Below are 16990 nucleotides of genomic sequence, written 5' to 3' on the forward strand. Positions count from 1 at the left end.
ATAGTATAGAAACAGCATTAGTGAAGGTTACAAATGATCTTCTTATGGCCTCAGACAGTGGACTCATCTCTGTGCTTGTTCTGTTAGACCTCAGTGCTGCTTTTGATACTGTTGACCATAAAATTTTATTACAGAGATTAGAGCATGCCATAGGTATTAAAAGCACTGCGCTGCGGTGGTTTGAATCATATTTATCTAATAGATTACAATTTGTTCATGTAAATGGGGAATCTTCTTCACAGACTAAGGTTAATTATGGAGTTCCACAAGGTTCTGTGCTAGGACCAATTTTATTCACTTTATACATGCTTCCCTTAAGCAGTATTATTAGACGGCATTGCTTAAATTTTCATTGTTACGCAGATGATACCCAGCTTTATCTAGCCATGAAGCCAGAAGACACACACCAATTAGCTAAACTGCAGGAATGTCTTACAGACATAAAGACATGGATGACCTCTAATTTCCTGCTTTTAAACTCGGATAAAACTGAAGTTATTGTACTTGGCCCCACAAATCTTAGAAACTCAGACTGCAGGCTTACTTGTAGTTCCTAGGGTTTGTAAGAGTAGAATGGGAGGCAGAGCCTTCAGCTTTCAGGCTCCTCTCCTGTGGAACCATCTCCCAATTCAGATCAGGGAGACAGACACCCTCTCTACTTTTAAGATTAGGCTTAAAACTTTCCTTTTTGCTAAAGCTTATAGTTAGGGCTGGATCAGGTGACCCTGAACCATCCCTTAGTTATGCTGCTATAGACTTAGACTGCTGGGGGGTTCCCATGATTCACTGAGTGTTTCGTTCTCTTTTTGCTCTGTATGCACCACTCTGCATTTAATCATTAGTGATTGATCTCTGCTCCCCTCCACAGCATGTCTTTTTCCTGGTTCTCTCCCTCAGCCCCAACCAGTCCCAGCAGAAGACTGCCCCTCCCTGAGCCTGGTTCTGCTGGAGGTTTCTTCCTGTTAAAAGGGAGTTTTTCCCTTCCCACTGTCGCCAAGTGCTTGCTCACAGGGGGTCATTTTGACTGTTGGGGTTTTTACGTAATTATTGTATGGCCTTGCCTTACAATATAAAGCGCCTTGGGGCAACTGTTTGTTGTGATTTGGCGCTATATAAATAAAATTGATTGATTTGATTAAGTTTGGAGTAGGCAGTTCTCAATAAACTGAGTGACCATTCAACAAGAAAACTCATGAGAGGAGCCACCAAGACGACTACAGGCATTACAGGTTTATGTGGCTGTGATTGGAGAAGCTTTGGATGGTGTAACTTTTGTGTGTTGCACCACCAGTTAAACAGCTTCATGGTGGAGTGGAACAGAAAAAGAGCTTCATACAAGAAAACAGATCAAATATAGGCTTGAGTCTCCCATGTGCCTTCTGGCAAACTGGCATAAATTTCAGTTCCTTTTGAAGAAAATCCTTCTCTCTGTTACTCCACAATAGAAAGGTTGCCATTACAGATTAAGTGATGTTTTCAGAATGTTGACAAAACATACAGTAGTGTTCAGAATAATAGTAGTGCTATGTGACTAAAAAGATTAACCCAGGTTTTGAGTATATTTCTTATTGTTACATGGGAAACAAGGTACCAGTAGATTCAGTAGATTCTCACAAATCCAACAAGACCAAGCATTCATGATATGCACACTCTTAAGGCTATGAAATTGGGCTATTAGTAAAAAAAAAAAAAAAAAGTAGAAAAGGTGGTGTTCACAATAATAGTAGTGTGGCATTCAGTCAGTGAGTTTGTCAATTTTGTGGAACAAACAGGTGTGAATCAGGTGTCCCCTATTTAAAGATGAAGCCAGCACCTGTTGAACATGAGGAAAATGGGACGTTCAAGACATTGTTCAGAAGAACAGTGTAGTTTGATTAAAAAGTTGATTGGAGAGGGGAAAACTTTTATGCAAGTGCAAAAAATTATAGGCTGTTCATCTACAATGATATCCAATGCTTTAAAACGGACAAAAAGAAAAAAGACGCGTGGAAGAAAATGGAAAACAACCATCAAAATGGATAGAGGAATAACCAGAATGGCAAAGGCTCACCCATTGATCAGTTCCAGGATGATCAAAGACAGTCTGGAGTTACCTGTAAGTGCTGTGACAGTTAGAAGACGCCTGTGTGAAGCTAATTTATTTGCAAGAATCCCCTGGAAAGTCCCTCTGTTAAATAAAAGACATGTGCAGAAGTTACAATTTGCCAAAGAACACATCAGCTGGCCTAAAGAGGAATGGAGGAATATTTTGTGGACTGAGAGTAAAATTGTTCTTTTTGGGTCCAAGGGCTGCAGACAGTTTGTGAGACGACCCCCAAACTCTGAATTCAAGCCACAGGTCACAGTGAAGACAGTGAAGCATGGTGGTGCAAGCATCATGATATGGGCATGTTTCTCCTACTATGGTGTTGAGGCCTATATATATCACATACCAGGTATCATGGATCAGTTTGGATATGTCAAAATACTTGAAGAGGTCATGTTGCCTTATGCTGAAGAGGACATGCCCTTGAAATGGGTGTTTCAACAAGACAATGACCCCAAGCACACTAGTAAACGTGCAAAATCTTGGTTCCAAACCAACAAAATTAATGCCTTGCAGATGTGAAGAAATCATGAAAAACTGTGGTTATTCAACTAAATACTAGTTTAGTGATTCACAGGATTTCTAAAAAAGCAGTTTGAACATAATAGTTTTGAGTTTGTAGCGTCAACAGCAGATGCTACTATTATTGTGAACACCCCCTTTTCTACTTTTTTTTACTAATAGCCCAATTTCATAGCCTTAAGTGTGCATATCATGAATGCTTGGTCTTGTTGGATTTGTGACAATCTACTGAATCAACTGGTACCTTGTTTCCCATGTAACAATAAGAAATATACTCAAAACCTGGATTCAACTTTTTTAGTCACATAGCACTACTATTATTCTGAACACTACTGTAGTTGTCAAAAGACAGTCTCTTAGATTCAAGATGTTTCTTCCTCCATCTATGCCCAGTATTTTCAAATACCTTTTGCATGTCATGTTACCTATAATTGTGGAGAAAAGGGTTTCTGTTGCAGTTTTGTGAAAGGGGTTTTCAAATCACCTGAAAAATCACCTCCATAGGAGCACAAAAACTCTGTGATATTTGTGGGTTCATCAGTGTGTCTCAGACACATTCAGTGAGTTGAAAATGTTCACGTATCCATCCCCAGATTTACCAAAAGAACACTGGCTGTAAGTCATGACTTGTTAATAAAGTTCTGTCCATTTACTTACAGCCTCTGAAAATGAAAGTATTGTGTACAACAATGGCTGTTATTCCTAAGCAAGCAAATCAGTAGTTTTGATAAACCTCTAAAGGTGAAAATGACAGATCTTGATTAATTTCAACTCCGATATAGTGTATTGAAACAAAATTAGAGAAACTGTCCAAATACTTCTGGACCAGAATTAACTGATTCCCTGATTCCGTGCATTGAATTAGTGCTTGATTGTGTTGCAGGAAGAAACCAGCATCATGAGCATGTTGTTGCTGTGACTTTGTATCATCTGACACTGAAAACACAGAGCTCGTTTGTTTGGATTCATTAACTGGATGTGAAACGAGCTGCGTCCCTTTTTTCTACTGACTGCATTGTTTCTGTGGTGGCATGAACCAAATTAAACAGACTGCTGCTTTGATGTCTGTGTGAAATATTACATGCTGGTTTATTGGTGTGTTTCTCACACCAAGGACAACTTAACCAGTTTAAAAACAAAACCCAAATATCCAAAAACAATTTGTAAACGAGTTCATGCTGAAAATCATACATATTGGCAGTCTATGGTGTTTTTAAACTGAGAATCACTTCTCCTGTAAACATAACTTAAAATGTGATTTCAGTCACTGACCACCAGGGGTCGCTCACTGACCCTGTCTGAGAATGCCTGGTTTATTGTGAATCACTTTGATTTCTGTTTGTACTGAAGACAGTTCTTTAGCATCATTTTTTTCCCCCCAGTACATCAAAGGTTGCTTCATGTTTTTTGTCCACTGTGCAAATACCAGTTTGCACAAAATATTCAGTGCATGACCTCAAGTGTTTTCTACTTTGTCAGCAATCAAACATCCTAACATGTTCTGTGTCTGACATCCAGCTGCATCTTTCTCAGGTCACTGATCCTCTCAGTGGGTGTTCTGTCAGGAGTTCAGGATTGTCAGTTCCTGTGGAACCGCAGCACGGACAACCTCTCGTTTCCTGCCCGTGTGGACAAACATGACTCTCCCCTCAGTCCGTGCTTCCCCAATAAACAAATGATCTCCTCTGATGAGACAAAAGTAAAATAGTTGCACTTAATTTCCAGCCTCTAGGGATTTCACGCACTGAAAACTTCAGATGTAGCCCTAAACTTACCGGGGTCGTTTTCTGCGATGGTAATGAGGTAAAATAGCCCCTCAGGGGACAGCAACTGTGACACCACTGGTAGAAATCTGTCCGTCACCTCTCTGCCCCTCCTCCCACCGGCCCACGCAGCCTGAATACCGGTGCTCCTGACCTGTGGAGCAGAGAGAGAAGTGCATCAGATCAACTGCTGACCAGAGAACAATCTGCTGCACAGAGTCGAGTCACCTCGTCAGACGGCGTGACCACGTAGGGAGGGTTGAAGATAAGGACGTCAACTTTTCCATTCAGCCTGGGCAGAAGACCCACCGCCTTTAAAGTGAAAAGAAGTCCAGTATGATGCTGTTTTTTTTTTAAGTAAACATTCATAGTACCTGGAAGAGTACTTGGAAGAGTCAGAGCTCTATTGAGCCGAGTATTCCTTTAACTAGTAATGACTTCATGACTTTCTTTGCTAATAAAATTTTAACTATTAGAGAAAAAATTACTCATAACCATCCCAAAGATGTATCGTTATCTTTGGCTGCTTCCAGTGATGCCGGTATTTGGTTAGACTCTTTCTCTCCGATTGTTCTGAGTTATTTTCATTAGTTACTTCCTCCAAACCATCAATATGTCTATTAGACCCCATTCCTACCAGGCTGCTCAAGGAAGCCCTACCATTATTTAATGCTTCGATCTTAAATATGATCAATCTATCTTTATTAGTTGGCTATGTACCACAGGCTTTTAAGGTGGGAGTAATTAAAATCTTAGAAACATGGTGTCTAACCAGATCCTTACTCTGGATGGCATTACCCTGACCTCTAGTAATACTGTGAGAAATCTTGGAGTCATTTTTGATCAGGATATGTCATTCAGTGCGCATATTAAACAAATATGTAGGACTGCTTTTTTGCATTTACGCAATATCTCTAAAATTAGAAAGGTCTTGTCTCAGAGTGACGCTGAAAAACTAATTCATGCATTTATTTCCTCTAGGCTGTACTATTGTAATTCATTATTATCAAGTTGTCCTAAAAGTTCCCTGAAAAGCCTTCAGTTAATTCAAAATGCTGCAGCTAGAGTACTAACGGGGACTAGGAGGAGAGAGCATATCTCACCCATATTGGCCTCTCTTCATTGGCTTCCTCTTAATTCTAGAATAGAATTTAAACTTCTTCTTCTTACTTATAAGGTTTTGAATAATCAGGTCCCATCTTAGGGACCTCATAGTGCCATATCACCCCAGACTGCAGGCTTACTTGTAGTTCCTAGGGTTTGTAAGAGTAGAATGGGAGGCAGAGCCTTCAGCTTTCAGGCTCCTCTCCTGTGGAACCATCTCCCAATTTAGATCAGGGAGACAGACACCCTCTCTACTTTTAAGATTAGGCTTAAAACTTTCCTTTTTGCTAAAGCTTATAGTTAGGGCTGGATCAGGTGACCCTGAACCATCCCTTAGTTATGCTGCTATAGACTTAGACTGCTGGGGGGTTCCCATGATTCACTGAGTGTTTCGTTCTCTTTTTGCTCTGTATGCACCACTCTGCATTTAATCATTAGTGATTGATCTCTGCTCCCCTCCACAGCATGTCTTTTTCCTGGTTCTCTCCCTCAGCCCCAACCAGACCCAGCAGAAGACTGCCCCTCCCTGAGCCTGGTTCTGCTGGAGGTTTCTTCCTGTTAAAAGGGAGTTTTTCCTTCCCACTGTCGCCAAGTGCTTGCTCACAGGGGGTCGTTTTGACCATTGGGGTTTTTACGTAATTATTGTATGGCCTTGCCTTACAATATAAAGCGCCTTGGGGCAACTGTTTGTTGTGATTTGGCGCTATATAAATAAAATTGATTGATTGATGACTCATGGTTACAATGTGACCCAACAATCACATTTCTGCTTTAACATTTCATCATTTTTAAATCATAGACTGTAACAGCTGGTTTGGTATACGAGCGTGCACAGCACTTTGAGTCATGAGCAACCATCCAAGTGCCTCATGGAAAATTAGCTGTAGTTAAAAAAGCAAAATGCCACAACACTGGGAAGCTGTGACTGGTGATGCAGCAGACTAAAATTGCATTTGTCAAAGTTTCTCCATTCACAGCCACAGAAGCTTGTAACTCCTTCAGAACTCTCATGGGTGTCTTGGTGGTTTCTCTCACTGGATTCTCATTTGCACATCATAGTTTTTGAGAACATCCTCCTGTGTTATGTTTACAGGAGAAGTGATTCTCAGTTTAAATGGACAAATGTAAACGACCTGCGCTGCACCCGCTCGCACCATGCTATATTCCATTACTAATAAACTCACGTAAATACTACGCATGGGTTTTAAGGATTTCTGAGAACTTGTGATTTCTCATTGAAGTGGGAGAATTTTAATGCGACAACAGTGAGTACAGTCCTAAACCACGTGGGTAAGTTAAATCTGAATAAACGCTCTCACCAGGTCTGTGATGACAGGTTGCAGTGAGACACTGTTGAAAGAAGCGGTGTGTGCTGTGCACAGTGCTGCTGCAGGGTTCACGTCAGTGCACCTAAAATACACACACACACACTGGTCTGCAAACACTTCTCACTTCAATCAGTTGGCTTTTAATTAAAAAATAAAACTCACAGGTAGAAAGCTGAAGAGCCTACTACTGACGCCAGGAAAGCGGACACCACACCTGATCCACTGCCCACTTCCACGCATATACACGGGCTGCAAGCACGGAAGGAGGGGATTAATCATGACATCACTGACGGCACCTGTGACGTAATGTGAGACGCGTGATTTGGTCTGACTTCATCAGCTGCAGCTTCTCTGCATCTTTTTCCAGAGCGTCGATCAACAAGAAAGAATCTTCTGCTGGTTCGTAAACATCCGCGAACTCTCCTCGACCAGCGTGCGAGTAAAGCGGTGTGGATAGTTTACCGACATCTTCGTCCTCAGCTCTCACTCATCTCGCTTTTTATACGCGTCTGTTGTTATCAAACGGGCTAGGCTGTTGGCGCGTGTACAAAATTTCCGTGTTTACCATCTCCGATAGCAGGTCACGTTCTTTTTGTGTTTTTGCGGTGGCTGGCAACCTATGTTGGTACACTGCTGCCACCATTTGGTCAGGAGTGGGACAATACAATTGTTCAATAACTTAATACGCATTTTCACTATTTTCTACCTCATTCCCTGACATAAAACATACTTGAGCCCTAATGGGAGCAGCTGAAAGAAGAAGATGGGTTTTAGCTATTCTAAATATAAACATTTGACCAAAAGTTGACCTTGGCGTCTGACATATTTTTCTGTAAATTAAAACACTGTCCTTGGATGATCCGCAGGGTCGCACCTCTCTGCAGCTTCTCTCCCCCTGCCATCCCCCCAATACCCCATCCCCGTACAGACAGTGCCTGCTCCCAGATCACCAATAACCAGTAAAAAACTATTTAAGCATAAAAATTCAAAAATAAAAATAATATAGCACCTTCAACTGCACCACAGACTAAAACAGTTAAATGTGGTTATTAAACATTAGGTCTCTCTCTTCTAAAGCAGGGGTGGTGGCCAAGTGGTTAATGCACTTGGTTTCAGTTCGGAAGGTTTTGGGTTTCAAATTCCACCCCTGCCACATTTCTCCATGTAATGTGGAGTTGCGTCAGGAAGGGCATCCAGCGTAAAACCTGTGCCAAATCAACATGCAGATCCACCTTGGATTTGCTGTGGCGACCCCGAGTGCAAACAAGGGAGCAGCCGAAGGGACTTACTAGGTCTCTCTCTTCTAAGTCCCTGTTAGTAAATGATATAATAATTGATCAACATATTGATTATTCTGCCTTACAGAAACCTGGTTACAGCAGGATGAATATGTTAGTTAAATGAGTCAACACCCCCGAGTCACACTAACTGTCAGAATGCTCGTAGCACGGGCCGAGGGGGAGGATTAGCAGCAATCTTCCACTCCAGCTTATTAATTAATCAAAAACCCAGACAGAGCTTTAATATATTTGAACGCTTGATTCTTAGTCTTGTCCATCCAAATTGGAAGTCCCAAAAACCAGTTTTATTTGTTGTTATCTATCGTCCACCTGGTCGTTACTGTGAGTTTCTCTGAATTTTCAGACCTTTTGTCTGACTTAGTGCTTAGCTCAGATAAGGTAATTATAGTGGGCAATTTTAACATCCACACAGATGCTGAGAATGACAGCCTCAACACTGCATTTAATCTATTATTAGACTCAATTGGCTTCACTCAAAATGTAAATGAGTCCACCCACCACTTTAACCATACTTTAGATCTTGTTCTGTTTTATGGTATGGAAATTGAAGACTTAACAGTATTCCCTGAAAACCCCCTTCTGTCTGATCATTTCTTAATAACATTTACATTTACCTCTGATGGACTACCAGCAGTGGGGAATAAGTTTCATTATAGTAGAAGTCTTTCAGGAAAGCGCTGGTAACTAGGTTTAAGGATATGATTCCTTCTTTGTTATGTTCTCCAATGCCATATACCAACACAGTGCAGAGTAGCTACCTAAACTCTGTGAGTGAGATAGATTATCTCGTCAGTAGTTTACATCCTCATTGAGCACAACTTTGGATGCTGTAGCTACTCTGAAAAACAGAGCCTTAAATCAGAAGTGCCTGACTCCGTGGTATAACTCACAAACTCGCAGCTTAAAGCAGATAACCCGTACGTTGGAGAGGAAAGAAGATCTTAGCCTGGAAAAAGAGTCTGTTGCTCTATAACAAGCCCTCTGTAAAGCTAGGACATCTTACTACTCATCACTAATTGAATCAAATCAAATCAATTTCATTTATATAGCGCCAAATCGCAACAAACAGTTGCCCCAAGGCACTTCATATTGCAAGGCAAAGCCATACAATAATTACAGAAAAACCCCAACTGTCAAAAGGACCTCCCTGTGAGCACGCACTTGGCGACAGTGGGAAGGAAAACTCCCTTTTAACAGGAAGAAACCTCCAGCAGAACCAGGCTTAGGGAGGGGCAGTCTTCTGCTGGGACTGGTTGGGGGCTGAGGGAGAGAACCAGGAAAAAGACATGCTGTGGAGGGGGAGCAGAGATCAATCACTAATGATTAAAATGCAGAGTGGTGCATACAGAGGAAAAAGAGAAAGAACACTCATCATGAGGGTGTCTGTCTCCCTGATCCGAATTGGGAGCTGGTTCCAGAGGAGAGGAGCCTGAAAGCTGAAGGCTCTGCCTCCCATTATACTCTTAAAAAACCACTAGGAACTGCAGTCTGAGAGCGAAGCGCGCTATTGGGGTGATATGGTACTATGAGGTCCCTAAGATAAGATGGGACCTGATATTCAAAACTTATAAGTAAGAAGAAGAATTTTAAATTCTATTCTAGAATTAACAGGAAGCCAATGAAGAGAGGCCAATATGGGTGAGATATGCTCTCTCCTTCTAGTCCCTGTCTAGTTCCCTGTAATTGAAGAATAATAAGAACAACCCCAGGTTTCTTTTCAGCACGTAGCCAGGCTGACAAAGAGTCAGAGCTCTATTGAGTCCGATGTATTCCTTTAACTAGTAATGACTTCATGACTTTCTTTGCTAATAAAATTTTAACCTATTAGAGAAAAAATTACTCATAAACCATCCCAAGGACATATTATCTTTGGCTGCTTTCAGTAATGCTTGGTATTTGGTTAGACTCTTTCTCTCCGATTGTTCTGTCTGAGTTATTTCATTAGTTACTTCTTACAAACCATCAACCATGTCTATTAGACCCCATTCCCTACCAGGCTGCTCAAGGAAGCCCTACCATTAATTAATGCTTTCGATCTTAAGTATGATCAATCTATCTTATTAGTTGGCTATGTACCACAGGCTTTAAGGTAGCAGTAATTAAACCAATTACTTAAAAAGCCATCACTTGACCCAGCTATCTTAACTAATTATAGGCCCAATCCCAGCCTTCCTTTTCTCTCCCAAAATTCTTGAAAGGGTAGTTGTAAAACAGCTAACTGATCATCTGCAGAGGAATGGTCTATTTGAAGAGTTTTCAGTCAGGTTTTAGAATTCATCATAGTACAGAAACAGTATTAGTGAAGGTTACAAATGATCTTCTTATGGCCTCAGACAGTGGACTCATCCTCTGTGCTTGTCCTGTTAGACCTCAGTGCTGCTTTTGATTACTGTTGACCATAAAATTTTATTACAGAGATTAGAGCATGCCATAGGTATTAAAGGCACTTTGCTGTGGTGGTTTGAATCATATTTTATCTAATAGATTACATTGTCATGTAAATGGGGAATCTTCTTCACAGACTAAGGTAATTATGGAGTTCCACAAGGTTCTGTGCTAGGACCAATTTTTACTCCTTTCTACATGCTTCCCTTAGGCAGTATTATTAGAAAGCATTGCTTAAATTTTCATTGTACGCAGATGATACCCAGCTTATATCCTGAAGCAGAGGACACACACCATTAGCTAAACTACAGGATTGTCTTACAGGCAAAAGACATGAATGACCTCTAATTTCCTGCTTTTAAATTCAGATAAAACTGAAGTTATTGTACTTGGCCCCACCACACTCTTAGAAACAGGTTGTCTAACCAGATCCTTACTCTGGATGGCATTACCCTGACCTCTAGTAATACTGTGAGAATTTGGAGTCATTTTTGATCAGGATATGTCCTCAATGCGAATATATTAGCAAATATGTAGGACTGCTTTTTTGCATTTGCCCAATATCTCTAAAATTAGAAAGGTCTTGTTCTCAGAGTGATGCTGAAAAGCTAATTCATGCATTTATTTCCTCTAGGCTGGACTATCGTCATTCATATTATTATGTTGTCCTAAAAGTTCCCTGAAAAGCCTTCAGTTAATTCAAAATGCTGCAGCTAGAGTACTGACGGGGACTAGAAGGAGAGAGCATATTTCACACATATTGGCCCTCTCTTATGGCTTCCTGTTAATTCTAGAATAGAATTTAAAATTCTTCTTCTTACCTATAGGTTTTGAATAATCAGGTCCCATCTTATCTTAGGGACCTCATAGTACCATATCACCCACATAGAGCGCTTCGCTCTCAGACTGCAGGCTTACTTGTAGTTCCTAGGGTTTTTTTAAGAGTATAAAGTAGGGTATAAAGGCGCCTTGGGGCAACTGTTTGTTGTGATTTGGCGCTATATAAATAAAATTGATGTGATTTGATTTGAATATTTTCCACAAAGTTTGGACCAATCAGATTGAAACATTATTTTGGAAGAGTTTTTTTTCATTTACTTATTTATTATTGCCAAATTACAATAAAATCGATGGAAGACCTCGCTTTATGATGTAACATACTTAGTCCTTTAGTGCCTTTGCATAACTTCAATTTTTGATTGTTAATTATATTTCATTTCATTTTTGAGCTGTGCAGTCTTGTTTAAATGAAGAGTTCTTATGTAAAAAGAAAAAAAAATAGACCAAGGCAATGTACACGCCCCCACTCGGTAACCCCGCCTTCTTACAGAGGACTGTGCCGCTTGTCATTCGACTGTGACCACCAGAGGGCGCTGTGATCACCCACAAACATGACGTCGCTTGTCTCTTTCTTTGTCAGCAGTGACTGAAAACATTCGAGGTGTTTTGATTTTAAATTCATAGCTATTTGATGAGTTGCTTGCTCCTCTACAACCAAATAACCGCCACAGCGCGATGTAGAGCACTGACTCAACAGCTGCGTGGGCGGGGGCTAGGGGCGGAGTTCCAGGGCTTCTGATCACTACCATAATCCACCGCGGTCCTCCACATTTGGATCTGCTTCCCTTCGAGTGTCAAATCCAAGGTGAGAGCTGACTTTAGAGGTAAACATTATTATTTATTAGTTATCGTAACTTTTATTGTTGTACAAACCGAAAAAACACGCATTTTAATTCCGCCAATTAGCTTGAAGGAGCAACAAACTGCAGCGTAGCTAAGCTAACCTAGCTTGTTCAGGCTAACAAGTAAAAGAATTTGCTCAAACCATCACACGATAATTATAACAATTTACACAAAGGTATCTGGGGATGCACTGCATTATTCCTACCTGTTGCAAATATTTTAGGTTGTCCGGCTTTCTCTAAAGTGTCTTTGTACATTAGTCGTTTTGACCCAGATTTGTCTGGCTAAGCTAACCGAGGCTTTGCTGTCTGGCAGAATGGCACTTCACCGGTTATTCCAGCTGTCCACGGTGTGGCGCTCTGCTGTGAGTCTGACATTTCGCCAGGGAACATCGGCATCTCTGCCGTCCTCTTCCAGAAGGCCAAAGAGCTCGACCCGGTCCAGAAACTGTTCCTGGACAAGATCCGGGAGAGTACAATTCCAAGAGCAAGTCAGTAACCATTCGATCACAAAACTGCAACGGTTGACATTTAGACAGACCCTCAGACACGGTGTAAAACAAAAGAATATGAAGTTTCATAATAAAATGGCTTGTTTATGCATTGTCGTTATGTGTTCACAACTCAGCAGAACCCTGTTTTCTCTGGCACACATGATGCGTTTTGCTCTTTCAGGACTTCAGGTAGCGTTGTGGATGCAGGACCTGCTTACCAAAAGGAACCTGTCTATGAGATGTCAAAGCTACAGAGACCTATACGGTGGCGGAGACCTCAACAAGTTCCCTGGACTTCAAATTCACAGGTTGGTTTTAATTTTCTGCCTGTAAAATAAGGCTGTACCAAACAAAATTTACAGGTGTCAGGATGTGTGTTTTTTCTCCACAAATACTGTATCGCATGTTAATGGCACCACAGTGGCTTAGTGGTTAGCACTGATGCCTCACAGCAAGGAGGTTGTGGGATTGCTTTCTTCCCTTTCTTTGTGGAGTTTGCATGCTTTCCCTGTGTCTGGTGGGTTCCCTCCAGGTGCTCCGGCTTCATCCCATGTGCATAGACATGCAGGTTAGGTGCAGGTGTGGGTGTGAAAGTGTTTGTCTGTATGCCCTGTGATAGACTGGCATCCTGTCCAGGGTGCACCTCGTGTCATGCCTTGTGACTGCTGGGATAGGCTCTAGCCCCCCGGTGAAAGCGCATAGAAAATGGATGGACGTATCGATTTTCAAACCCTCATATCGATGCATTGTACAAATTTAAAATGTCCTTAAATACCTGAGATTCCTATTGCATCCACACTTATAGGTGTTACTGTAGCTCAGTGGAAAAGTAAAGCTCAGTGTTTCCACCACAGTTCTATAATGAACTGAAAATAATAGACTTTTTTCGTATAAAAAAAAAGTTTAGGTGAGCAGATTCATTGTTGTTCTTGCTGCCAGCTTCAATCTTTTTTTTTTTTTTTTATAATTAAAAAATAAAAATCCTTGAGTACTAGTAATCACTGTCCCCCTTCTAAAATCACCCAGTGTCATTTCTGGTTTCTCAGTTTCCCCTGACAAAGGATGGCTACACCAAAAAACACAAATATTGGACTCCTGCCAGCTTCCCACTTTACTCGCCATTAAAAAAAAAAACCTATTAAACTCAGGCACATCCACGTCATAGTGTACCTCTTGAAAGACCTTTTTTCTTAGTTTTACTTTACTTTGTCACAGTTAAAGGTTGACCACATTTCTTTGGTTTTGTGACATTAGCATATGTAGCATAGCAGTGCTGTTTGACCTGTGAACAGCATGCTGGGTAAGTTTCCCAGGGTGTCATGTTGCTGTGTTTCTGTGTAGGCTCTCAGTTGTCCAGGTGGTTTCCATAGTAGAGAAGCTTGAATCTTCGACTGGACTGGGTTGCTTGACGCGAGGATGTTTCGCTTCAAATCGCAGAAGCTTCCTCAGCTAAAGTTCTTGCTCTGGTTGCTGTGTGTTAACTCATGTGAGCCAAAATCTTATTTTGTTTTCAGACGAGGTGAATGTTGGTGATGTAGGATTCTGAATCCTTTATTTGAACAGTGGGCAGAGGGTCGGGGGATCTAAAGGAGTACATGTTTGAGTCGACATGCTGATTAAGTGCAATGCATTTTTTTATACTAATTTTTAGATTCACTTGTGCCTTGTTTTGTTTGTTTTTTCAGAGCCCAAGTTTGAAGAAGTGGCCAAGTGAATACTGTCCATGTTGATCTACATGTCACCAGTATGTGTATTTAATAAAAACATGTTAGACTGTGCTGTTGTTGATTATACATTGAATATTGATTACATAAACAGTTTGTCCAAAAGATGTCTCTGGAATATGTCCACATATTCTGTTTATTACCAGATGAATATTTTTACAGTCTGTGCATACTGAAAAATTAAGCTGAGTTTTGAGAATTAAAGTAGAGAACAAAACAGAAGCACTAGGCCTGTTATAATGGCATTGTTTGACTTTGAGCTAAATGCGGTAAAGCAGTGCAATGTCAAAATGGTTAATAGAAAACCTTTTATTGCGAGTACATCAATAAAATTTGAACAATCCATTCTCACGCACAGTCTAAAAACAGACACCATTTGATAACAGTGGCACAGAAATATAAAGACAGAAAATGTAAGGCAGATTCTTTACAAAAAACTGTGATCCCGAGATAAATATGACAAATTAAAAAGGCACAAGGTATATAAAAAACACAATGCAGGCACATTAGGATGGAATGGGGCCAGTTCTAATTGGCTTGAGTGGTTTGACTTTTCACGCTGCCAAAAAATTACAGCCTGAGACTGAGTGGCGATGAGACAGATGACAGATACTGAGGTAAACTGCATTTATTGAGAGCAGACAGAAAACCGCAATGCAACGGATATACTCCCTATGGCTTTCAGGAAAATAATGGTTCCCTTATAATTATTACGTCCCTTATAGTGGCAGTCTTTGGTAAAAGAACATGATTGGCCTGCAGAGGGGGAAAAAAGAAAGCAATATTCACCAGTCCCCCATTTCCACCTCTCACCACTGGGGGGGGGGGGGGGGGGGTCAGTGCCACATAATGAACAGCAAAGCAAGAGAACGAGAGGCCTCCCATTTATTAACCACCCAAGTAAGACTGAAATTAAGAATTGTCTGAAGATCAAGTCTCCTCTGGTGTGGAGGAAAAACTAAAATCCAGTGTTGGCACCATATCACGAGGGAGATATGACCTGGAAGGAAGGCCAGCTTCTCAAAGCATGAATGACTGGGTGTGTTTGAAATCCTGGTGCTGAAACACACAAGCATTATTGGTCACTTGTTCTATAGCATCATGTAACAGAACAAATTAACCCCCTTACCAGAATATACCTCAGTAGTACCGCAAGATGGTTTATAACCCAGAGTACGTATATACAGTGAGGAAAAGTATTTGAACACCCTGCGATTTTGAAAGTTCTCCCACTTAGAAATCATGGAGGGGTCTGAAATTGTCATCTTAGGTGCATGTCCACTGTGAGAGACATAATCTAAAAAAAAAAAAAATCCGGAAATCACAATGTATTATTTTTATTTATTTATTTTTAATAATTTATTTGTATGTTACTTCTGCAAGTAAGTATTTGAACACCTCTGAAAATCAATGTTAATATTTGGTACGAATCCTTTGTTTGCAGTTACAGAGATCAAATGTTTCCTGTAGTTTCTCACCAGGTTTTCACACACTGCAGCAGGGATTTTGGTCCACTCCCCCATACAGATCTTCTCTAGTTCTTCCAGGTTTGGAGTTTGAGCTCCCTCCTATTTTTATTAAGATTATGTCTCTCATAGTGGACAAACACCTAAGATGAAAATTTCAGACCCCTGCATGGTTTCTACGTGGGAGAACTTGCAAAACCGCAGGGTGTTCAAATACTTATTTTCCTCACTGTACACCCTTCTTGAAAAGGCAGTATTTCAATAATCTGAAGGTTATTTTTTTTTCTTTTAAATAAGTTGAAAATGTAACATGGAACTAGCTTGGACTATACCTGGGATATAAAACTAGCGAGCACAATTTGAGCCTGGGTATAGTCTGCGTGGGAGAGGGGTTGTATTTTGGACTGTGGTCATGTTTTGGTCACATCATCTGAAACACCGCAGGAAATCTAGTTTCAAAAAATGACTTACTTCTTGTGGCGGAGGGATGTAGTTGACGTTGGACCTGTGAGACAAAAACATTGCAAGTCTGACAGTTTGACCAAAGGAGAAAAGCCGAGGTGTACAGTTGCACCCTGAGTCATATTGTGCCTGCTTTAAATCATGCGCATCATACATGGCAATGCTCCCGCTGGGTAAAGAGGAAATGTTGCCAGTCTGAGCAGGACGTGTGAGACGAGATGTTTGCATTAATGTAGTTACTAGTCTTTGAGCGTCAGACTCACGTGTCCTCAGTTCTGTGCAGGGTTTGGCTGCTTATGTGGGCTGCACCATGACACTGGGAGATCCAAAATGATCTGGGGGGGGCGGTCAGTGTTTTAGTTGTAAGAAGGGACACACTTCAACACACACCGCACACCATGCTTTGAGCCGCAATGCTGTACGGACATGCATCCAATTATAGAGCAGCAGCCAATCAAAATGCTGCAGTGAGTGCGTCAAGTGGTGAGCCAATCACATGCAGCAATTCAACACCCTGGAGTAGATTTATCGGAATTTCTCTTTACAGTTTGAAAAAGTCTGCTAAGGACAACAATCGGTGTAATTGTCGCTGGCTTCATATTCACACCTGAAAGATAAAAGAAACGGGAAAAAAGTGTTCCCACATATCAGAGGAATTTTTCTAAGTAAAATA

At 40.9% G+C, this 16990-nt stretch overlaps 1 protein-coding gene, 1 long non-coding RNA gene and 1 pseudogene across 4 annotated transcripts; 1 reads left to right on the forward strand and 2 right to left on the reverse strand.

Annotated features, from left to right (window-relative positions):
- Positions 1-3672: 3672 nt before the first annotated feature.
- Positions 3673-7518, reverse strand: LOC117516264 (methyltransferase N6AMT1-like). Of its 3 annotated transcripts, none has more exons than XM_034177206.1 (6): positions 7136-7518; positions 6966-7052; positions 6791-6885; positions 4600-4679; positions 4384-4525; positions 3673-4293 (listed from the first exon to the last, which is right to left on the reverse strand). In XM_034177206.1, the coding sequence occupies exons 1-6, from the start codon at positions 7138-7140 to the stop codon at positions 4187-4189; spliced, it is 516 nt and encodes a 171-aa protein (XP_034033097.1). In that variant the 5' UTR covers positions 7141-7518; the 3' UTR covers positions 3673-4186. The 3 variants fall into 3 exon arrangements, with proteins under 3 accessions (XP_034033097.1, XP_034033089.1, XP_034033103.1); XM_034177198.1 differs by having other exon boundaries at positions 4600-4683; positions 6795-6885; positions 7136-7516; XM_034177212.1 differs by lacking the exon at positions 4600-4679 and having other exon boundaries at positions 6795-6885; positions 7136-7514.
- Positions 7519-12074: 4556 nt separating this feature from the next.
- Positions 12075-14443, forward strand: LOC117516284 (annotated as a pseudogene).
- A 643-nt stretch (positions 14444-15086) lies between these two features.
- On the reverse strand, positions 15087-16933 carry LOC117516290. The gene is made up of 3 exons (XR_004562356.1): positions 16581-16933; positions 16327-16360; positions 15087-15448 (listed from the first exon to the last, which is right to left on the reverse strand). It is a non-coding gene; the product is annotated as an uncharacterized LOC117516290 (long non-coding RNA).
- Between the last annotated feature and the right edge of the window lie 57 nt (positions 16934-16990).

Source organism: Thalassophryne amazonica, chromosome 1, assembly GCF_902500255.1.
Source record: "Thalassophryne amazonica chromosome 1, fThaAma1.1, whole genome shotgun sequence".
NCBI lineage: Eukaryota > Metazoa > Chordata > Actinopteri > Batrachoidiformes > Batrachoididae > Thalassophryne > Thalassophryne amazonica.

Excerpts from the sequence above, each read along its gene's own strand:
- LOC117516264 (XM_034177206.1), bottom strand. Across the intron at positions 6,886-6,965 it reads GGCTCTTCAGCTTTCTACCT|GTGCACTGACGTGAACCCTG; the intron begins GTGAGTTTTATT and ends TGTGTATTTTAG. Across the intron at positions 4,680-6,790 it reads TGTCATCACAGACCTGGTGA|TGGGTCTTCTGCCCAGGCTG; the intron begins GAGCGTTTATTC and ends CTTTAAAGGCGG.